General features: G+C 49.7%; 1 protein-coding gene across 9 annotated transcripts in view; it reads right to left on the bottom strand.

Annotated features, from left to right (window-relative positions):
- Nlgn3 (neuroligin 3) overlaps nt 1-18,837 on the bottom strand; it is a 28,130-nt gene extending 9,293 nt beyond the window's left edge. For 3 of the 9 annotated variants that reach the window (XR_010061166.1, XR_010061167.1, XM_006257054.5), the window contains exons 1-5: nt 18,509-18,837; nt 15,319-15,974; nt 10,508-10,567; nt 8,716-8,865; nt 1,563-1,748 (exon numbers count right to left, since the gene is read on the bottom strand). Coding sequence is in view for 3 of the 9 variants with exons in the window: in XM_006257054.5 (XP_006257116.1) it covers nt 1,563-1,748; nt 8,716-8,865; nt 10,508-10,567; nt 15,319-15,775 (853 nt within the window). In the remaining 6 variants the exon portion in view is untranslated. 9 annotated transcript variants of the gene reach the window in all.
- Between the last annotated feature and the right edge of the window lie 1,169 nt (nt 18,838-20,006).

Genomic DNA, 20,006 nt, shown 5'->3' with positions numbered 1-20,006 from the left:
TCACTTAGAAACAAATACTCTTTCCAGTGGTGCTAGAGATGAAACTCAGGCCTCTGTCCATTTATTCATGAATCCATCCATCCATCCATCCATCCATCCATCCACCATCCACTTACTTACTCATTCCTATTCTCTCTTAATTTGTGTGTGTGTGTGTGTGTGTGTGTGTGTGTGTGTGTGTGTGTGTGTGTGTGTGAGTTCTTTTTTTGAGACAGAGTCTTGCTGGTAGTCCTAGCTGCCCTCAAATTTGTGGCAGCCCCCTGCTTTAGCCTCCTCAGCATTGGGATTGCAGGTGTCTGCCACCATGTCCGCCCCATTCTCTCTCTCCAGATGCAAGGCACACTTCAGTCTCCTGTCAGTGTAGTTTCTAGAGGGGCTCAGGGACAGAGCTTCTGGGGCAGTGAAGATGGTTCCTCACTTTCAGACATGAGCCTTCTTCAAAAGCTAGCAAGGTTTCTTGTGAGAGCACTCCCTCACAGGGCCAATCTCAATGATAAAAATGCATTCTTAGTCACATCCATCTTCACTTTAGAGAAGGGCACTTATTTCAAGGACATTTTTTCTCCATAAGAAGCTCAGATTTGCCTCTCAGAGATATACTGTTCTCTATAGTTTAGATGGAGACAGAATAATGACTTGCCTAGCAAAATAGGGCCTATGCAAGCCCATCAGAAACTCACTGGCAGAGAAACACACACCAGAAACCAGGTAAAAATGACTGACCTTTCAGAAAGATATATATATCCCTGGAGGGAATCTGTGGTCCAACAACAATCTGGTTCCCTTAGAATAGCCCATCTCTCAATCCAGAGTATCTTACTTTAGATTTACTTCTCACTCTGGACCAATTCTCCTCTTGTACAGATGTCAGCCCCCCACCCTGAAAGGTGGACAGTGAGTATTTCTTACACCTAGAAACCAATTTCCACCTAAGATTTTGACTCTGAAGTAACATGTCCTTCCCATACTGCGATTTCCTCCCCTACAAGGAACTATTGTCCCTTCAGAGAGAGGCATTCTATTCCCCCTCTCCCAAATAAGACTACCATGTGAGCAGAGGAACCTCATTCTCAGGGTGTGAATGGGGATTCTTTCACATGAGGAAAAGCACTTCTTCCTGTGCAGAAACATTTCCATTTCACCTCCCCCACAAGGGACATGATAGAAGGGCTGATTCCCCTGGGATATGGAGCTAGGTGTTCTGGGATACCTGACACTCAATGTGTACTAGCATTAAGGTGTTGTATGTTGGAGGGCGGCGGCGGTGCATACCTTTGATCCCAGCACTGAGGAAACAGAGACAAAGGCAGAGGCAGAGGCAGGTAGGTCTCTGAGTTCAAGGCCAACCTGGTCTATAAAGGGAGTTCCAGAATAGCTGGGGCAACATGGAGAAACCAAGAAACCTTCTCTCTCTCTCTCTCTCTCTCTCTCTCTCTCTCTCTCTCTCTCTCTCTCTCACACACACACACACACACACACACACACACTTATAAAAATTTAAAAAAGAAGAAAGAAAGAAAGAGGGAAAGGCTGTTTTCTGTTGATGCTCAAGAGCTACTCACCCTCAGAGTGATGAGACAGTGTGAGAAGACTGACACAGGATGCACCAATGCCAGAGCCAAAGACAGTAATTCTACGGGGATCTCCTCCAAAGAAGGCAATGTTCTCACTCACCCAGCGAAGGGCCTGGATTTGATCAAGGAGCCCATAGTTGCCCTTGGCAGCCTGATCCCCAGTGCTCAGGAAACCTAGATTCAACAAAAAGTATGAAAATAATGAAAGTGGAGGAGATGCAGGGTTTGGCATAAATGAATCGGGGAGGTGTCACTTGGGAGATAAGCATAGAGCCATGTAGCCCTCCCCACCTCAAAATGCTAACAACTAAAGCATTGCTTCTTTGTGCAAGGCCCAGCATCACCAAACATAGGCAGGGAAAAACCCCTGCTTCCCGCCCATGATCTACTTTGGAAGGAGGAGGCAGACAATTTGATGTGGCTATTTCCTCTGGGCAGAAGAGTTAAACTGCAGAGCTTACACATTGTCAGCCCTCAGCATCCTCTGCCCTAGTATAGTATCTGGGGATATGATCCTAATATCAGAAAAGATACAATGGGGAGAAAGCAAGGACCCTGGAGCCAAACAGCCCTTAGTTAAATCCAGGATGAATACATCTTAGACATGTGGTCTTCAGCAAGTTATTTAAAATCTCTGGGCCGTAGTTTCCTCTTCTGTAAAATGGGGATAAAAATACCTCAAAGGGTTGTAACAAGGATAAAATGAGCATAAGCCAAGCACGTGGCAGATCTACAGTTACATTTTCCCCTTCGTTCTCTCTCTGAAGGGAATAGTCCACAGGCAGCAATCCCTAAGCTTGCCTTGCCCTTCCTTTGCAAATCTGTCATCTCCACTCCTGTCCAGGGCTTTGGTATGGCCCCCTTCTCAGGGCAGGGCATTGGGTCCCTTCCTCCAACACGTAAGCAATTAAAACTCTAGGGGATGCAGCCCAGCAACCTATGTTGTTAACAAGCTCTCCAGGTGATGCTGATGCCTGCTAACGTTGAGAAGCCACTGGGTCAAATCATCTTTTTCATCTGATGGAGAAATGAGGAAGTCAGTGCACTGCGTTACCACAGAAACAGGTCTTCCCGCCCACCCACTGGGATTTGCTGCTGAGGAGACTACATGTCACCATGGAGACTACCTTCCCACCCACCTGCTGGGATTTGCTGCCGTGGAGACTCGTTACCATGGAGACTACCTTCCCGCCCACCTGCTGGCTATCCCACAGAGATGTCCTATATCCCCCTCCCACCCTGTGCTTCCATTTTAGACTGATCCTGCTGCCTTATTTGCTCTTCCTTGATCCCTGGGTTCCTTGGAAGGCTCTATCTTCTCCTGCCCAAGGTTTTTGCAGGTCCTTTCCAGGTGGGTGTAATTGCTGTGCTCCTACACACTGGAAACCCAAACTTGGATCAGTATTCTTTGACTCCACAGTTAAAAAGCCTGTTCACAGCACCTGGAATCAGCTTGGTTCAGGGCCATGTTGGAGGAGCCCATAGCTCGCAGAGAGCTGGCTGGCAGTCCTGGCAGTCTGCAGGCAGAAGCTTAATTCAAATAGAGCCAAGCAGACAGAAAACCACATCACCATCTAGCTCAGGTCTTCCTGTATGTGGGTTCTACAAAAGAATTCGTCTTACCACCTCCAAGTGTGTTATTAGTTTCCTTTGGTCAAATTAGTAGGTAGTAAGTGTGTAAGTATTCCTCCCAGAACTTTAGCACAAGGCTTCCTTAAGCCCAAATTCCAGATGAGGAGGGGAGAGGGGATTGCAGTAAGCCTGAGCAACGATGATTAGAACTCTAGTTCCTTCAGATGCAGGAGGAAGCAGTCTGTGGGTCTTCAGAAATGCAAGTGACTCCTGAAAATCTTAAAACCTAACTGGGGTTGACGGGGAGGAAGAGGAGGAGGAGGAGAAGCCACACCTATGCCAGCCAGTACCCAAGTCAGCTGCCCAAGCCTTGAGAACCTCTAGCAAAATGTGCTATGTGTCTTCCTTTTCCTCTCCTTCCTTATATCCTTTCCCCCTTTATTTTCCTTAGACAATAATGGGTTTGGCTTCAGTCTTTGTTAGGGCATCATTCAGTGAGATATGTTAGAGTTGTCTGTCCTAATGGGACATGGTGGCTCACACCTCCATGGCACTCAGAAGGCAGAGGCAGGAGAATTTTGAGTTCAAGACCACACAGGGTGAATTCAAGGCCAGCTTAGACTACACGGCAAGGCCCTGAGAGAGAAGTGGGGGAGGGAGGGGAAGGGATAAGGAAAGGAAGTAGGAAGGGAGGGAGGGAGGGAGGGAGGGAAGGAGAGAGAGAGAGAGAGAGAAAGAGAGAGAGAGAGAGAGAGAAATCTGCTATCTTAGCCAGCTAGGGAAGCCTGCAATTGGATGGAGAGTAGATCTCTCCAACATGAGCAATCTCTAGATTAGGACAAAGTCTGAGAAGCCTGAGTAGAGGGTTTGGCCACACCGCTGCTCCCTCAGACCTCATGAGCTTCCAGGTAAGTATGTGTGGAACAGGCTCAGAAGGTGGTGGGGGGTAAGCATGACTGACTAGGAGCGCACAAAGTCTTGCGGCCCGGGAGAGAAGCCACTCATTGATAACTTCATAGGGTCATGGCCATTCACAGAAACTACGTGAGAATGAAGACTCAAATACCCGACTCCACAAGTTGTCGAAATAAATCTGAGTCGCCTCCTTGAACCCAAGTTTCTACTGCAATACACACAAGCTGCTTGTCAACAGCAGACAGGGGAATCTGGCAGATTGCATCAAAACTAGGTATTTGTGTCACTCCAGACTTGTCACTCACCATGTTTTCAGCTTGCCTGAAAGATACCTGAGCAATGATGTGGAATTAAGTGAATTCTGGAACCCAGAATAAAACTTGGCAAGCTATTACTTTCTCAGTACATCCATTATCTCTAGGTCTAGCCACATCCAATATACTGCTAGATTCCCTTTGTTTTCTTGGCCTCCAAATCAGTGGGAGTGTCTCAAATAATAGCTATGCCGTGTGCCTTGGCAGGTCATGGGTGGGAGGAATCTCCATGAATTAGAGAGTGACATTCTCAAGACCCCTAGAGAAGCTTACATGGACCGTGACTGCACTCAGGGTCAGGAGGTGCTGCTGGGAAGAAAGGCAAGCGAATGTGTACAACTGGAGTCCAAAACTGGCTGCCTTTTTTAAAAAAATTAGACTTTGGAAAACAAAACAGACCTACACAGCAAACTCCCCAAGCATCAGGGACAAACTCATGTTCTACATCTAGTGCCAAGAGACAAAAAAACATCTTGTATGTTTCCGGCATGCAATCAGTGGCTTATTGATCATATTTGTGTTCCTGAATAGGAGCTAAAGAGTACAGAGGAAGTGTTTGGGAACTTCTGACCAAATCTCAGTCGATAACTTTCTGATTTTGGAGTAATGTTAACTGCTTAATTTCAAAGATGCCTTTTTTTCTGATAATCTGAATGAGAGGAGGTTGGGAAGTCAGTGCTCTTAGCCTGGGCTTCATTTTCACGGCTGATTCTCACGGGGAGCTATGATGTTCTGGTTTGTTTGTTTGCTTTTTAATTATGTGTGTGCTGAGTGTGGTGGTGCAGGCTTAGAATCCCATACTTGGATAAAGAAACAGGAGAGTCTCAAAGTCAAGGCTGCCTGGACTACACAGTTACACTTTGTGTCTAAAAACAGAAATTATGGGGGTTGGGGATTTAGCCCAGTGGTAGAGCACTTGCCTAGCAAGCGCAAGGCCCTGGGTTCGGTCCTCAGCTCCAAAAGAAAAAGAAAAAAACCCAGAAATTATGTGTGTGTCTGTACTGTTCCATAGCTGTCGTCAGAATCTCAGAAGAGAGCAAGACTGCCTCAAAGGATTAACAGGTTTCCACTTAGGTGGCAGAGGCAGTTGGATCTCTGATCTGAGGCCAGCCTATTATCCAGATCGAATTCCAGGATAGCCAGGGCTACACAAAGAAAGCCTGTCTCAACAAAACAAAATGAAGAATTTCTCATAAAGAAGCTGAAGGGAGGAGAGGTTACCATTAAAACCAGGACAGCACTCCGTGGAGTGCTCCCAACCAGCTGCCCTTCACACAGCCCACAGCTCCTGCCTGAGACGCTGGAGCCCTTGAATCACAGAGCCTCATGTCCCAGTGGGACTCCTAACCTCTTCTCTCTCATCAGTCATTTTATTCTTTTTCTTACGTTCGCCTCACTCTCTTGCTCCTCCATTCTTCTCTTCCATTCCTTACCGGTCGGACACTATTACCGCATATCCTTAGTATCCTCTGAACATTCAGGTACGCCGTATAAAACAGAGTCTTAAAAGCAGCTGGATCAAGTATTTTCTAGTTAAATAAGAGAAACTAGCAAATTGCTTTGGGCCATCAATCACTGTGCACTTATATGTGTACATCTGTGTGTGGTCATCTTTGTGGCTTTGGTGCTTTTTCAGAACTGTGTGATCCTGGAGTGTCAGTTTATAATCACCTCCATGGTACCATGGCACTCAGATCCCCTTTCTGAACAGGACCTAAGAGACTTGCCATGGTGTCTAAGGCAGTGCAGAAAGACAGGGGAGAGGGAAGAACCATGAGATCTAAAGTCTATCAGATGATGCGGAGACCAGACAGGTACCATGAATGTTCCACATTCAGGGTCCCAGGGAGTCACTGAAGGAGACACAGTCTAAAACACTTTTTGAGACAAAGTCCCACTATGTAGCCCTGGCTATACTAGAACTTGCTCTGTAGACCAGGCTGACCTTGAACTCATAGAGAGCCACCTTTGTCTCTTTGTCTCTTTTTTTTTTTTTTTTTTTTGGTTCTTTTTTTCGGAGCTGGGGATCGAACCCAGGGCCTTGCGCTTCCTAGGTAAGCGCTCTACCACTGAGCTAAATCCCCAGCCCCGTCTCTTTGTCTCTTAAATGCTCGCATTAAAGGCATACGCCACCATGCCTAGCCTCACATTGATCTCCATAGATGTATGTCCCAGGCAGAATGGAGGGAAAGTCAAGAGGAGACTACCACTCTCTGCACATAACCTGCCTAGAAGCAAGTGCAGCACATGGGCTGCTGGGACTGCAACTGGCAAAACAATATAGCCAGCAGCAAATTCAAATGAGCTCCTGCCCAGCAACAGACAGACTGCTGATTCAACATCTGAACCCACAGACCCCCTCAGAAATCCCGAGGACACAGTTCCCCAGGGAAGAAGTTGGTTTCTTCATGCCCACATTTACAAGAATAGAAAGCCTGGATGAGCATCTAAAAAAGAGCAAGGGTCTATATGCTGTCTGTCACCTTCTCTCAAGTACCTCTTTATCTCAAGACTTTGGCCACAGGTAGGTACTGGCAGTCATCAGTCAAGGCATAAGATAGAGGAACAGCCCAAATCACCCAAGCATGATTTAGGTGGCAGAATATATGGTAGGTAGGATATATGATGGTGCATGGGAGAGGCTTTGGGTAAAATATGTACACGTGTGAATAGGTCCACATAATGAGTAAGAGTGAAGGAATGTATGTGCAGAAGAACAAGGAATGTGTACATGTGTATACATGAGGAAGCATGCATGTAGTTAGGGTAAATAGGTGTGTGTGTGTGTGTGTGTGTGTGTGTGTGTGTGTGCAGGTTGAGCTACAAGGATGGGTGGGTATTTGAGAGGTAAGGGAGTGAGCACATATGTATGTATTGGGTATGTATTGACAAGAGTATATGTGGGAAGACTGCATACACTCATATACCTGCAAGCATATGGAGGGGGTGTATTCAGTGTGCATATGTGAGGGGATATATGTGCAGCGAATGAAATGGTTACCATGTGAAAAAGAATATTGGTTTGTTTTATGTAAAGTAGGAGAGGGATCAATGCATGTATTGTGAAGTACATCATATGTGAAGTGAATGTGCAGTGGGACATGTGGAATGGTGTGTGTGTGTGTGTGTGTGTGTGTGTGTGTGTGTAGGGGTGGTGGAAGGCATGTGCATAGAAGTCTAGGTATTTGTGTAAGTTGTCAATATAGGGGTAGCAGAAACTGACTCTGGGAGTATGTCTGATGTAGCTGTGGGTAAAGATGTGGAGCAGAGTATATAAAAACGTGTGTGTATATATGGAAGGTGCGAGAGATCTGTGTGGAGTGTGGATATGGAGCATACAGTGTGTGGGTATGTGGATATGTGTGTGAGTGAGACTGTGTGTCTCGCTCTGTGAGGGCGTATGTAGGAGTGGACTAGAGCTATGTGCCCATGTGCCTTAGAGAGTGAGAAGTATTTGTATGTGTGGGAGTGGGTAGATGGATGTGATGTGTGAGTGTATAAGCATCTGTGCACTGACAGTGCATTAGAAAGAATATCTGTATATACATAGGTATTTAGGGCTGTCAGGCTGGGTGAGCAGCAATGAGATAAGACACTAGAAAATTGGGGCTGGAGAGATGGCTCAGTGGTTGAGAGCACCCGAGTGCTCTTCCGGAGGTCATGAGTTCAATTCCCAGCAACCGCATGGTGGCTCACAACCATCTGTGAAGAGATCTGATGCCCTCTTCTGGTGTGTCTGAAGACAGCTACAGTGTACTTATGTATAGTAAATGGATAAATCTTAAAAAAAAAAAAAAAGACACTAGAAAATTAACAGGACCTAGAAAACTCAGCCAAGCAAGATTTCTGATAACAGAAATCTGGCTTGAGACTTAAGAACTGTGAAGTTGGGGGCTGGGGATTTAGCTCAGTGGTAGAGCGCTTACCTAGGAAGCGCAAGGTCCTGGGTTCGGTCCCCAGCTCCGAAAAAAAAAAAAAAGAACTGTGAAGTTTAAAATGTACATGGTGGTGGCATAGGCCCATAATCTCAGCACTTGGGAGGTGGAAGCAGGAAGACCAGGAAGGAGTTCAAGTCCAACCTAGGCTACCCCATCTAACCCCTCCTTTAAAAAGAAGTATACATTTTGAACTGAATTTCCACTGGCATCTAAATGTTCTGAAAAGGGGCCTGAGAATACAAGAAAGCCCTTGGTATTCGGATAGGAGTGAAGGAATAATACCGTGAATCTGGTATGGACAGCAACTAAAGAACTAGGACTGCCTGAGTTGACTTCCCTGGGATTCCTTCCTCCCCCTTTCAAAGCCAGCCTTCCTCCTAGGCACCTGGCAGAGAACCATACCTAGCACCCCGACCCGGTAGTTGAGTGTGATGACGATGACGTTGCCATAACTTGCAAGAACGCTGCCGTCAATCATGTTGCCTGTTCCTTCCATGTAAGAGCCTCCGTGGATGTAGACCATGACAGGTTTAGCACCACTGTCTCGGATGTCTGTAAGGAGAAGGGGTGAGACACAAGCTAGGTAGGATGCCCTTCCTCCCCTACCCCCGCCAGCCCTGGGTGGGGGGTGCGGGCAGCAAAGCTATTCCAGGTGCCAGGACACCACCACCACCCCTGAGGGCAGGACTCATGGGGCTGCTAGGCCCGGAGTTCAAGTACTGGCCAGAGAGAGCTGAACTTGGAGAATATTTTTTAAGATTTGGGTTTCAAGTGCCTCCCAACTGAAGGTGGCCATGTGGGCATAATTCATCTGGGCCTGGGTGAGCATGGCTAGCTTCTGGGAGTGAGAGAAGAAATAGCAAAGGTTTTTGTGGTCTCTAAGCAGCATCAGGTGAGTTCCTGCCCTGTGCACCCAGGAGTCCTGGGACCTGACATGGCTTTCAAAAGCAGGAGCTGGGGAGCCCTGAAACCCCCAGGACTAGACCAGTTACATGGAAACGGCCATTGGCAGCAGCTGGATCCCCCCCCACCCCCAGTGCAGACAGAGACAAGAAGGATGGGAAGAAGGGGTGGCACAGGGAGAGAACAGGAAGGTGGGGGAATGGGGGGTAGTGAATGGTAGAGATGGGGTGGGGGAACTTATAGACATGTTTTCTTAACTGCATGCCCACATTCCCCATTCTTCCTCGGCAAACTTAGCTGGAAACATTGGGGTGGAGCAGAACTTGGCATGAGAAGGCCTGCCCAGCCAGAGTTAAGATGTAGGAGAAGTCTCCACCCAGGTCAGTGCCCAGGGCCCATCAGGGAGCTGCTCCCAAGCCCAGCCAGCATGGTATGGGGCTGGAGCAGTCAAGAGAAGGCTCTGGGCCTGAACTTGACTTGCCTGTCACTTGTCAGTCTGTGAGCTTGCCCACTCTCTGCCACACTGGCACAGCCCTGCCAGTCACCAGTGGATCCCCTGAACTGCCTGGCCCCTCCAGGGTCTCCAAAGGGGCAGGCCCAGAGCATGGGTAGAAAAGGGAATTCTGTCTGCTGCAGCATAAACAATCTTGTTACCCCAAGGAGGAAGGATGGTCCCATCACCACCAGAGACTCTTAGACCCTCTACCGATGGCTGTGCTAGCTGGGCCTGACTTGTTAGGCCACAGTTTTTCTGATTCTGTCCCCAACCTAGTGTAACCTTTAGCCCTAGTGCATCTTTTCTTTGGGGGAGAAAAGTTGGGGATGTGCTGTCTTTGAAGTCACTGTTTTGCCCTTTGATGTGCCCTAGCAGGGCCACTCTCCCAGGAGCCAGGCTCTCCTTAGTGAAACCCAGGCATCCCATCACCATCCGGTTTTCTTTGTGCCTATCCCCACCCTCCCTGGCCCTACTTGTTCTTCACCATTTCTGCTGCCACATATGGGCAAGTGCCCATGAGTCATAGAAGATGTGAGGGGTCAGGGGCCAGGGCCAGGAAGACACCCTCCCTATGGTTCTACTTGTGGTTGGTCCCCTGCTCCTGCCAGCCGTGTCCATTACCCCAGAAGTCCCAGTGGCCAATGAGGCCAAAGACGAGGAACAGCCCAACGGCCTTGTACAGGAACAGAAACACACCAACGGACGGACAGACAGACAGACGGGGCTTCTCCCCATTGAGAAGGGGAGGGGCTCTGTGCCATGCACCAGCCGCCGCGCCCTGCAGCCCCCAAATACCTTCATCTTCATCCCCGTCATTATCCGCTAAGTCCTCGCCCTGTTTCTTAGCGCCGGATCCTGGGGACCAGACACGGGGAGACACAACAGCACAGAACAGAGAACAAAACAGAGAGAGAATTCAAAAACAGCATGACTGCAGTGTGGCCCAGCAAGCCAGCTCTGGGCCTGGGCCCAGGACAGGCAGGAGGGATGGCAAGAACTGAGGGAATGGGTGGGCTGAGGCCCAGACCTTCATCAGGATGATGGTGTTGCAGGCCTCTGCTGTGCTGACCTCCCTGCACCTCCCTGCCCCGCCTCCCTGTCCCCAACCAAGTTCATTCCCAGTTAGGAAGGAGGTAGCAGCAAGTGGGCTAGGGTACAGAGCCAAAGGCTCACTTGTGGAAACTTCATTCTGGATGGAAGGGCTGCATGTCTAGACATGGGCAGGCTGAGCTGGAGAGCAGGGACAGATACTGAAGGTAGAGAGTGACATTGCCAGCATCTATGTGAACATCTATGTGATGTACTCGGGGCACAGGTATTTACCAGGGACCCCAAGTCTGAGCTCCTAGGGCCCAGCAGGCAGATTTGAGCTGGGCCTCAGCTGACCCTGATTCCCACAGGAGAAGATGGGAAATGAAAATTTCCCTCTGGCTTTGTTCACTGGGGCCCTCTGCTCTTGTGAACGGCAAATGGGGCTCCTGCCCACAGGAACCAGTTTAAGAGCAGCAAGTGCTGCTCTAGGAGAGAGCCAGAGGGGGAGGGAGGGAAGGAAGGAAGGAGAAAGGAATATAGAGAGGGGAAGAGGGAGAGAGAGGGGGGAGAGAGAGAGAGAGAGAGGAGAGGAGAAATGGTTCCTACCATATACTGAATACTGAACGTCTACCACATGCCAGACATTCTCCTGTTGCTGCTCTGTTTGACTCTTACATCCCGAGGTGGGCACTACTATCCTTATTCCTCTTTCACTGATGGGGAAACTGAGGTTCAGAGAGGTAAAGTGACTTGCTCAAGATCACACAGCTAGGAAGTGCTAGTGGTGTGAATCAAACTCAGGTCTGCTGGACTCCAAAGCTCTTATGGTCTTTCCACTGCATCATGCCACCTTTCAGGGAAAGGGAAAGGGAAGGAGAAAGTAGATGAGAGAAGAGGTGGAACATGAAAGGAGAGGAGAGCAGAGAGACTAGAGGAAGAAGAAAGGCATTTAGAACTGGGGCGAGGGGCAGATTAGACTGGCGCCATTGCTCCCTCTTAGGAAGAGACTAGAAGGACATCTTGGGATGGCTATAAAAAGACATGATCTGCTGGGGATTTAGCTCAGTGGTAGAGCGCTTACCTAGGAAGCGCAAGGCCCTGGGTTCGGTCCCCAGCTCCGGAAAAAAAAAAAAAAAGACATGATCTACTGCTTGCTTGCTGGTCAGTATGTCAAAGTGGAAGTAATTCTGCTGGCACCCCACACCTTACCCTCTTGCATCCATGATCACAGATACCTTCAACCTGGAGCTATAGCTCCAGAGAGAGCAAATAGCTCTTTCTCTGTCGATCTGCACTCTGGTGACTGAATATCCTTTAGTTATTAACCAAAACAGAACTACTCTCATACTACAAGATAGCAAAACCCCAGCTCTACTAGAAACAGCCTCTGACTTCCTGAACGTACTGTGGCACATTAGCCACACCTTAACACATTAGCTCAACACCTGCCCGTCCTGCCCTTAGAATCTCAATGAGACGTAGCCGCACAGTGGATCAGCCACCAAACAGAATCACTCATTCCTAAACTTCAATTCCTTTCAACTCCATGGAGGCAGGGCTAGAGTAGATCCTTCCCAGGACACCCTTTCCTTCTAGTGGTTCCTTCTGTGAGGGTCTGAGGGTACTTGGTTTGTACATCATCCTAGCCTCATCCTAACCTCTCTGGTACAGATGGCTTTGCCCCTTCAGCATGTACCTGATTATCAATTCTTTGCTGCCACGGGCTTTACCACCTGAACACATGGGGGCATGGAGGGTCCCACATAGGCCACTACACACACACACACACACACACACACACACACACACGCACACGCATATGCACACACACACACACACACACACACACACACAGTGTGTGTGTGCCCGAAGAGGCAAGATTAGTACCTTTTCAAATGCCTAACAGGTCCATCATAGGGAACTAATTTGAAAAGTTAAACGATCAAATGCCCTCCCATGTACTGTGTAAAGTCCACTTCCCAGATTGGCTTATGGAGTTAAGGAATCCAGCAGTTTTAATACCAGGCTAGGAGCTTCTTCAGAACAAAGATTAGATTCCCTTCACAGGCGAACAGCACCTTGCCCATCATTCACAATTACAATTGGCAAAATATTCATACTGCATGGCGGCTTCCAGTCAGCAATCTGGCCAAAATCTCAGCATGAGCTTGGCCTGCCCTAGGCTCTCACTGGAGCCCTGAAAGATCTTTCTTCCTAAGCAGTGGTTAATAGTAATCTTTTCCTCATCCTACTATATCCCACTAAGTAACTTGTGGCAGGAGTGTTGAAACCCTTTGCCTGACTACAGGTATAGGTTAATGGAAGGCTATAGCCAGAATGGTCTTTCTACCTTCCCATGGGGGAAATGGAGGCTCTTAAAAGAAAAAGAAGAAAAAAAGAAGACTGACCTCTGAGCCTGAGCTCCATAGAGTTCATGGCCAGCTTGAGCTTCAGAGCAAGACCCTGGCTCCAAAAACAAGCCACAGCACAGCAAAGAACAATGAGACAGAATAAAAGAAATGCCACAAGAGTCGGCAGCAGAGGTCTGGGGTCACTTAGAGATTGTGCTTCTCAGACAAGTCCTGTTTAAGCGGCACTACAGAGGCCCTTCATTTGCATAAGAGCCTCTGCATGCTTCCTACAGTGTGTGAGGGCCTGGGATGGATGTAGAGAGGTAAAACACTGCTCTTAAGGGCAGCAAGTCTGACTCCGTGCTCCATTGTGCATCAAAAGCCCTCAACACACCGGCTTTTGAATGTGCTGATTCTTAGCAGTCCTTAGAGATTCTCATTCAGTAGGGATCATTCCATCCCAGGAATCTCAAAGACACCCGGAGAAACCTTGCCCTAGAGCATCAAAAGAAAACAAAGGAAGGCCAAGCTTGCCAAAGGCCTGTAAGGGTGAGTTGTGCTTGTCTTTGTTCCTTGGGCTGCTACCACAGCCAATTAGCCCAATCTAGCCACATCTGATCTTTTATGTTTCATGGAGATGGGATTGGCCAGGTGGAAATCGCCTTCATGGGCTACAGTGGAAAGAACATTCCCTGAGGGTCAAGAGCCCCAGGTTTTGGCCCCAGCTCTGCCCCAGACCGGCAACAGGGCCTTGTACAGCAAGTCACTCCCCTGGGCTCGGTTCCTCATCTGTAAAATCGGAATAGTGCTTCCTGCCTAACTTGCTTCCCGAGATGTGGAGAGGCATTTATGAGGTAAATATGAGAACTCTTGCAGAAAACATAAAGTGACGTGCAAACAGGAAACAGTACTATACAGGAAAATAAATTCCTTTCAGCAGGAGGGTGAATTTAAAATTGATTTTCTTTACAGTGAATAGTTTCCAGAGATTTCCAGTTTTTGCCACAGGAGTAGCCTGGGTCTTTCAGCTATGCTCTGGCCACAGGTGGTGTGGCAGGGACAGGGTGTGTTGCAGAAGAGCAAATAAATGTGTGTACCACGCTTCTTTTGAGCTTCAGTGGGGGAGAGTCGAGTATAGACTTTTAACCCAGGGCAGGGTGCTGGAGGGATGGTCTTATATTTGCACTGGCTGCAGTTAAAGGTGGAGCCTGTCAGGTCCAGCCTGACTGCCTGTTTTCTTCTGAGGTATTAAGGAAAGAGCCACTGGCTCTATCTTCAGTACACTCCTTAGGGAAGCTGGGAAGACTGGAATCAATGGACTTCCTGCTCCTGCTCTAAAACCTGCCTTAGGCCACTAGATCCTCTCTATAAAGCAGCTAGAGCCCTTAGAGGAGATGGGACCTTAAGCTTGCTCACTGTCCTCTCAACCTGGGCTACTTGACGGAAGGCTGGGTCCTCAGGGGCAGGGACAGATGGGCAGACAGCCCTCCCTCTCTCTCTCTCTCCCTCCCCGCCGGCTCGCTACCTACCTCCTTTCCTACAAATTTTCTTGTTGGGCTTTCGGGCGCATTCCTTGGAAATCCGCTTTACTGTAAAATGAATAAAAAACTAAAAAATAACAGGAGGCCTCTGCCCAGGGGCATGCATCCCCCCCACCCTGGCCCCAAGAGCTGAGCTGCTCTGCAGCGGCACATGGCAGAGAGCCTGTCCCACCATCTCCTTATTTCTGTCACTTACCTTAATGTGACCCCCGCGGGAGGAGGCATCAGCTAGTGGAAGAGGAGGCAGCTAAGCATCGCCAACCAGGCTTGCCCCCCACCCCCCACGCACACCCAGCTCCCTCAGCCACACACACCTACCACCTTTCGAAGCAGGTGGAATGGCAACAGGGGAGCCTGGTGGAGCCAGCATCCTCCCGCGGGCAGCTGCCAGCAGTCACCCATACTCCCCCAGGGTACCCCCATTCAGCACTGGACCTAGACCTGTCAAAGCTCTCAGGCCTGGCCAGCCCCCTTCTGGCATCAGTGTCACTCACACATGGGAGCTCAGACAATGCTGGGAGAGGGAAGAACAGGGAGGGGAAAGGCCAAGCGGAGTGATGGTTAGAAGCATTTTCACAGACAGACAGACGCATGCTGCAGGGCACACAACCACATGCAAGCCACAAACACAACAGGGCAGGCGGGAGGCAAGGAGGGCACAATGCCTGGCCGCAGCACTCACCATCTTCCGTGGGCACATACACATTCAGATAGAGGCAATCTTCGTTGGGCTCCTGGATATAAGTGGCGACGATATCCAAGTTGGCAGTGAACCAGACTGGCAGCATGACTTCGGGCACAGCTGTGTGGATGTTCTGGGGGCACACTGGGGGAAAGTGTGTGGCGTTCCGGATGCCCGACCAGGATGGGGGTGGTTCAGGGGGCAGGAAACGTTTCTCGCCGATCGGGGGAGCTGCGTAGGGTACCCCCAGGTATTGGTCCACAGGACCCAGGATTTCACTGGGCAATGGTACTCTGGCACCCCTTAGTTTCCCAAAGTGAGTATTGACTGTGGGTGCCGGGGCCTGGGTACTGGCCCTCAGCACCAAACTGAGGAACCACAGGATGAGGCACAGGCTCCGGCCAACTGTGGGCGTGGGGCTCAGGGACAACGAGGGCAGGCCGAGCTGCAGCCACATGTTCCGGGCAGGGGGACTGGCAGGAGAGGAAGACTCCGGGGTCACAGCATCAGCCCAATAGGCAGCCACTTCATGGCCACACTGGCTTGAACCTCAAAACTGAGCTCTCGAGGGACACCTACAGGTGCCCAGCCACGCAGAGAGCAGGTCGTCCGAGCACCACCACTTCGAAAGAGGGCTCCCTTAGGGCCAGACAGGCCTGTGGAAAGAGGGAAGCATGTGTCATCCGAGATAGTCTGTGAGGGCTCTAGGGTCAGTCTTTGGGACCCCAGTGGGCTTGGCCTATTTTCCCACAATTAGAGGTTTCAAGTGCCCAGGGGTCCAGAGACTCACAGGTGATCAATCCATTGCTATTTGGAAATATTTTATGTGCCTGGTCATGGTGTGAAAAACATCTAAGGGGATGAACAGCGACAGTTGTTGCCATTGTGAATTCAGCCCCCAAATTCAATTCCAACGTTAGTGGAGAGCCCCAGGGTCTGCTGGAGTCAGAGCATGTAGTGACAGGGAGAGTTGGAAGTGGAGCTTCCAGTATGGCTGCCAAAATCACTCCAGGACTAGAAGACGTAAGAAAAGAAAAGCAGCAGACAAGCAGAGGGTCCCACAGAGAGATGCCCTCCCTCAGGCAGGGCAGGGAGCACAACAGCCATTTACCTAAGTCCAAAGACACCCCCACCCTATGCCTCCCCTTGACGTTTCGCCTCAGCCTTCACTGCTGCGGAGTCCCTAAGCCTTTGTCATTGCTGCTGCCTAGATCTTCATTCAAACCAAATGCCAGCAACAAAGGCAAAAATGGTTCTACTGAGCACACCAGGCACTGTGGATGCTAGTCCCGTGTAAAATAAACAGGGTGTAGGGACATACACTTGGAACTCATGAACTCATAAAGACTCAGAGAAGGAGCAAGAGACCAAAGTAGGATCACAGACACTGCAATATTCACTGGTAGAGACATATATTCCAAACCCACAGAGATCTAGTCCCACATTCCAAGACAGACCGCCTCACACAGCCAGAGCCTCACAGTGGTACATTCACACACACAGAGAGAGACCTACTGAAACAAAATCACACATACCCGCATAGGTAAATATCCAGACACAGGAGGCATAATGGTGACACATAGGTGGAGACAGAAACAGAAATAGCAACACACTCAGACACACAGGCCTTCTGACACAGTTACAGTCAACACATATACACAGGCACACAGACATGTGTGTCCCACATGGACACACACTCAATGAGCACGAATGCACATGTCTGTGTGCAGACACACACATACAGAGTCACATTTAGTTTTTCCCCATTTCTCCCGCCTTCCGAGATTGCAGGCATGTTCCTTTAAGAAGTGGCTGAAGGGGTGGGGGAGGGAGATTGGGAACAACCAGCAATCGGCAATCGGCCACCATGGGAGGGGAATGAGAATGTGTGTGTGTGTGTGTGTGTGTGTGTGTGTGTGTGTGTGTGTGTGTGAGAGAGAGAGAGAGAGAGAGAGAGAGAGAGAGAGAAAGAGACAGAGAGAGACAGAGAGACAGAGACAGACAGAGACAGAGACAGAGAGACAGAGATAGAGAGAAAAGCAGGAAAGCTGGCAGGCGGGTAAAGTGACCAAAGGGATGGGGGCTTAGAGGAAATGGGGAGCAAAGTATGGGGTGGGGAGATCCCAGACACTGCCCAGAATGCACCCGGGTGGAGAGGAGGAGGGGAAGGGGAAGGAAGGGGTAGGAGTAGGGAGGTGGGGCAGGAGGGAGTGGGTGGGTGTGTATATGGGGGGGGGGTTAGTCCGCAGCTGAGTTCACACAATCCCCCCATTCACCGTCTCCATGGCAACTCTGGGGCACAGACCGCTCATTCACACAGCTTCCCCGCCAGCACCCCCCCATTAACCCCCTCGATGCTGCCCCCACCTCACAAATTCCATTAACCCTTTCTAGAGGCCTTCCTCTCCAGTAACCCTTCCGCGCCAAATGCCAAATTCCCCTGTTGAGTCAATTCGCTGCAGCCCCTCCCTCTGGTGAACACCTAGACAAACCAACCGACCCCCAAATGCCCTCTGTACCCTAGGACCCACTGTGAGTTCCCAAGGCCAAGATCTCCATTCTGGTCCAACTTGCAATTTGGGAGAAGACAAGGGGAGGCAGCGATGCTAGGATGAGAATGGCATCTAAGGGGACTTTGGGGGCTGGAGCAGTATTGGGTAAGGGGCATTGTGCTGGAATGGACTGGTGTTGAGGACTGCAGTATTGGGGGCTATGTGGATTTGGAACGGTATTAGAGGATGAAATTGCCCTAGAATGAGGAGGCTAGAAAAAAGGCCTCCATTGGGTGGGGGGGCTGCAGAGAGTGGGGGGAGGGAACCTGGCTGTAAGATGCTATGATGGAAGGGGTGTGGGGGTGCACTGCAGGGGAGGGGGGTATTGGCAATGTGCAATACTGGAATGGGGCTGGGGGCTCTGGTTAGGGATATTTTTGGTAGGCATGCAGGCTGGACCATAGAAATAGAGAAACCATGGGCGGAAGGATGATAGGGATGCAGGATTTAGGGAAGAGGTAGAGGAAAGAAGCAAAGCGAGGGAGGGCCGGGAGGTCAGGGGTACCTATGGAGAACACAGGATTGAGAAGGATGGGAGCCACTCGCCAGGGAGGTGGAGGGATCCGGGATTGGGAAGGGACAGGATTGGGAAAGGTACGGGCAGCTAGAGGATGAGAGACCGAAGCAGGCGGCCTCACCTGTTCCCTAGGCGGCTGCAAACGACTGAACCGGGCCACGGACCACCCATATCGCCTCCAGGCCAAGGGCTCCGCACCCGAATCCCGAGATCAGCTCTCCGGCAGCCTGGCTGCTGTGCCCGCGCACCAAGGGGGCGCGCTGCGCGTGCCCGGACACGGGGGGGCGCGGTCCCTGGCATTAACTCCTTTTGTGCCAGTGATGGCTCAAGTCCTGGGGCATGGCCCAATACCGACCACCCCCACACACACACCATGTTCAGGCAAGCTCTGCTCCTGCCCACCCTCCTCATATTCCAAGCTATCAGACAGGTAGGTGATCTTCCAGGACAACAAATCCAAACTTTTATCTGCAAAGCGTGAGACCTTGACACACAGGGAGAAACTGAGGCACTGTATGCAGAAGACCCAGTTTCTTGTCACAGAACCCTCATTTGGCAACCATAACTTCTCCTTAGCACCAGCACTACCCAAGGTGCAATCAATCACCAGCGGGACCACTTTGCCCTCATCCTGTTACCTTCCCAAAGGTCAAAGTCATTCACTTCTGCTGCTTCTGTCAAGGTGGATTGGATTCAATCTCTACAGACCAGTTGTTTGTTCATTCTGGCTTCTACCACACCCAAATATCTAATGATTTTATTTAGTTTCTGTTTGTAATGCACCTATCCACTTGACCTAGCACACATATACCCCTAAATCCCTGCTGAATGTCCCTTATTCCAGCCAAACTTCTACCCCTTGGGCTCCTGCCAGGATAGAGCAAGCAAGAAAAAAGCTTCAGTTGTGTTGGCTTTACCATACCTGGGAGCCCCATTCCTTTCTCATGACTTGAGCAAACGCCATAAGTAGATGAGCTTTGTAGGTTCAGAGATACTTTTAAAAATAACTTGGATTTTCATTGATTGGCACCCAGGCTTTTAACAGCATACATGACCCCTCCTAGTGATAGGGTACAACTATAGATTGGGGGGTAGCCTCCATTATCACCCAACCACCAGGCTAGTATAGATTTCTTCCAGCCCTAGCTGGGCAGAAATCACTGTCATAGAGTAGTTGGGGTCCCCAGCACAGCCTTGGATTGTGGGCCTAAGGCAGACAGACCACAAAGGTAAGATGGACCCATCCCTTGTTTCAAAAGTGACTCTGAAGGAAACTTTGAATCTCGAGTGAGCAACAGTCACTCTGGGAAACTGCCAAGGTGGGTTGTTTGAAAACATGGAGTTCCAGCAGCAGGTCAGGGAGAGACAACTGTGGCTTCTTGCTGCTCTCTCTTCCTGCTAGAGACACTCTGGACTTCTGTCATGTCACATGACATCACATACCCATGGATGAAACTTTTTAGAAATGTCAGCTTCAGAGACGTTCTCTGGTTAGCTTGGTGTATGATGGGTACCCATGAGATGGCATACTGAGAAGCACTGACTGGCATCTCCACCCTACTCTCAGCTTGTCTGAAGCCAGTATCTGGAGTGTTGTGGAAGGATGACAGGCTTCCACA

This window comes from Rattus norvegicus, chromosome X (genome assembly GCF_036323735.1).
Source record: "Rattus norvegicus strain BN/NHsdMcwi chromosome X, GRCr8, whole genome shotgun sequence".
In the NCBI taxonomy this organism is placed as follows: Eukaryota; Metazoa; Chordata; class Mammalia; order Rodentia; family Muridae; genus Rattus; species Rattus norvegicus.
Note: the sequence above shows the minus strand (reverse complement) of the source record. Positions and strands in the feature narration are given on the sequence as shown.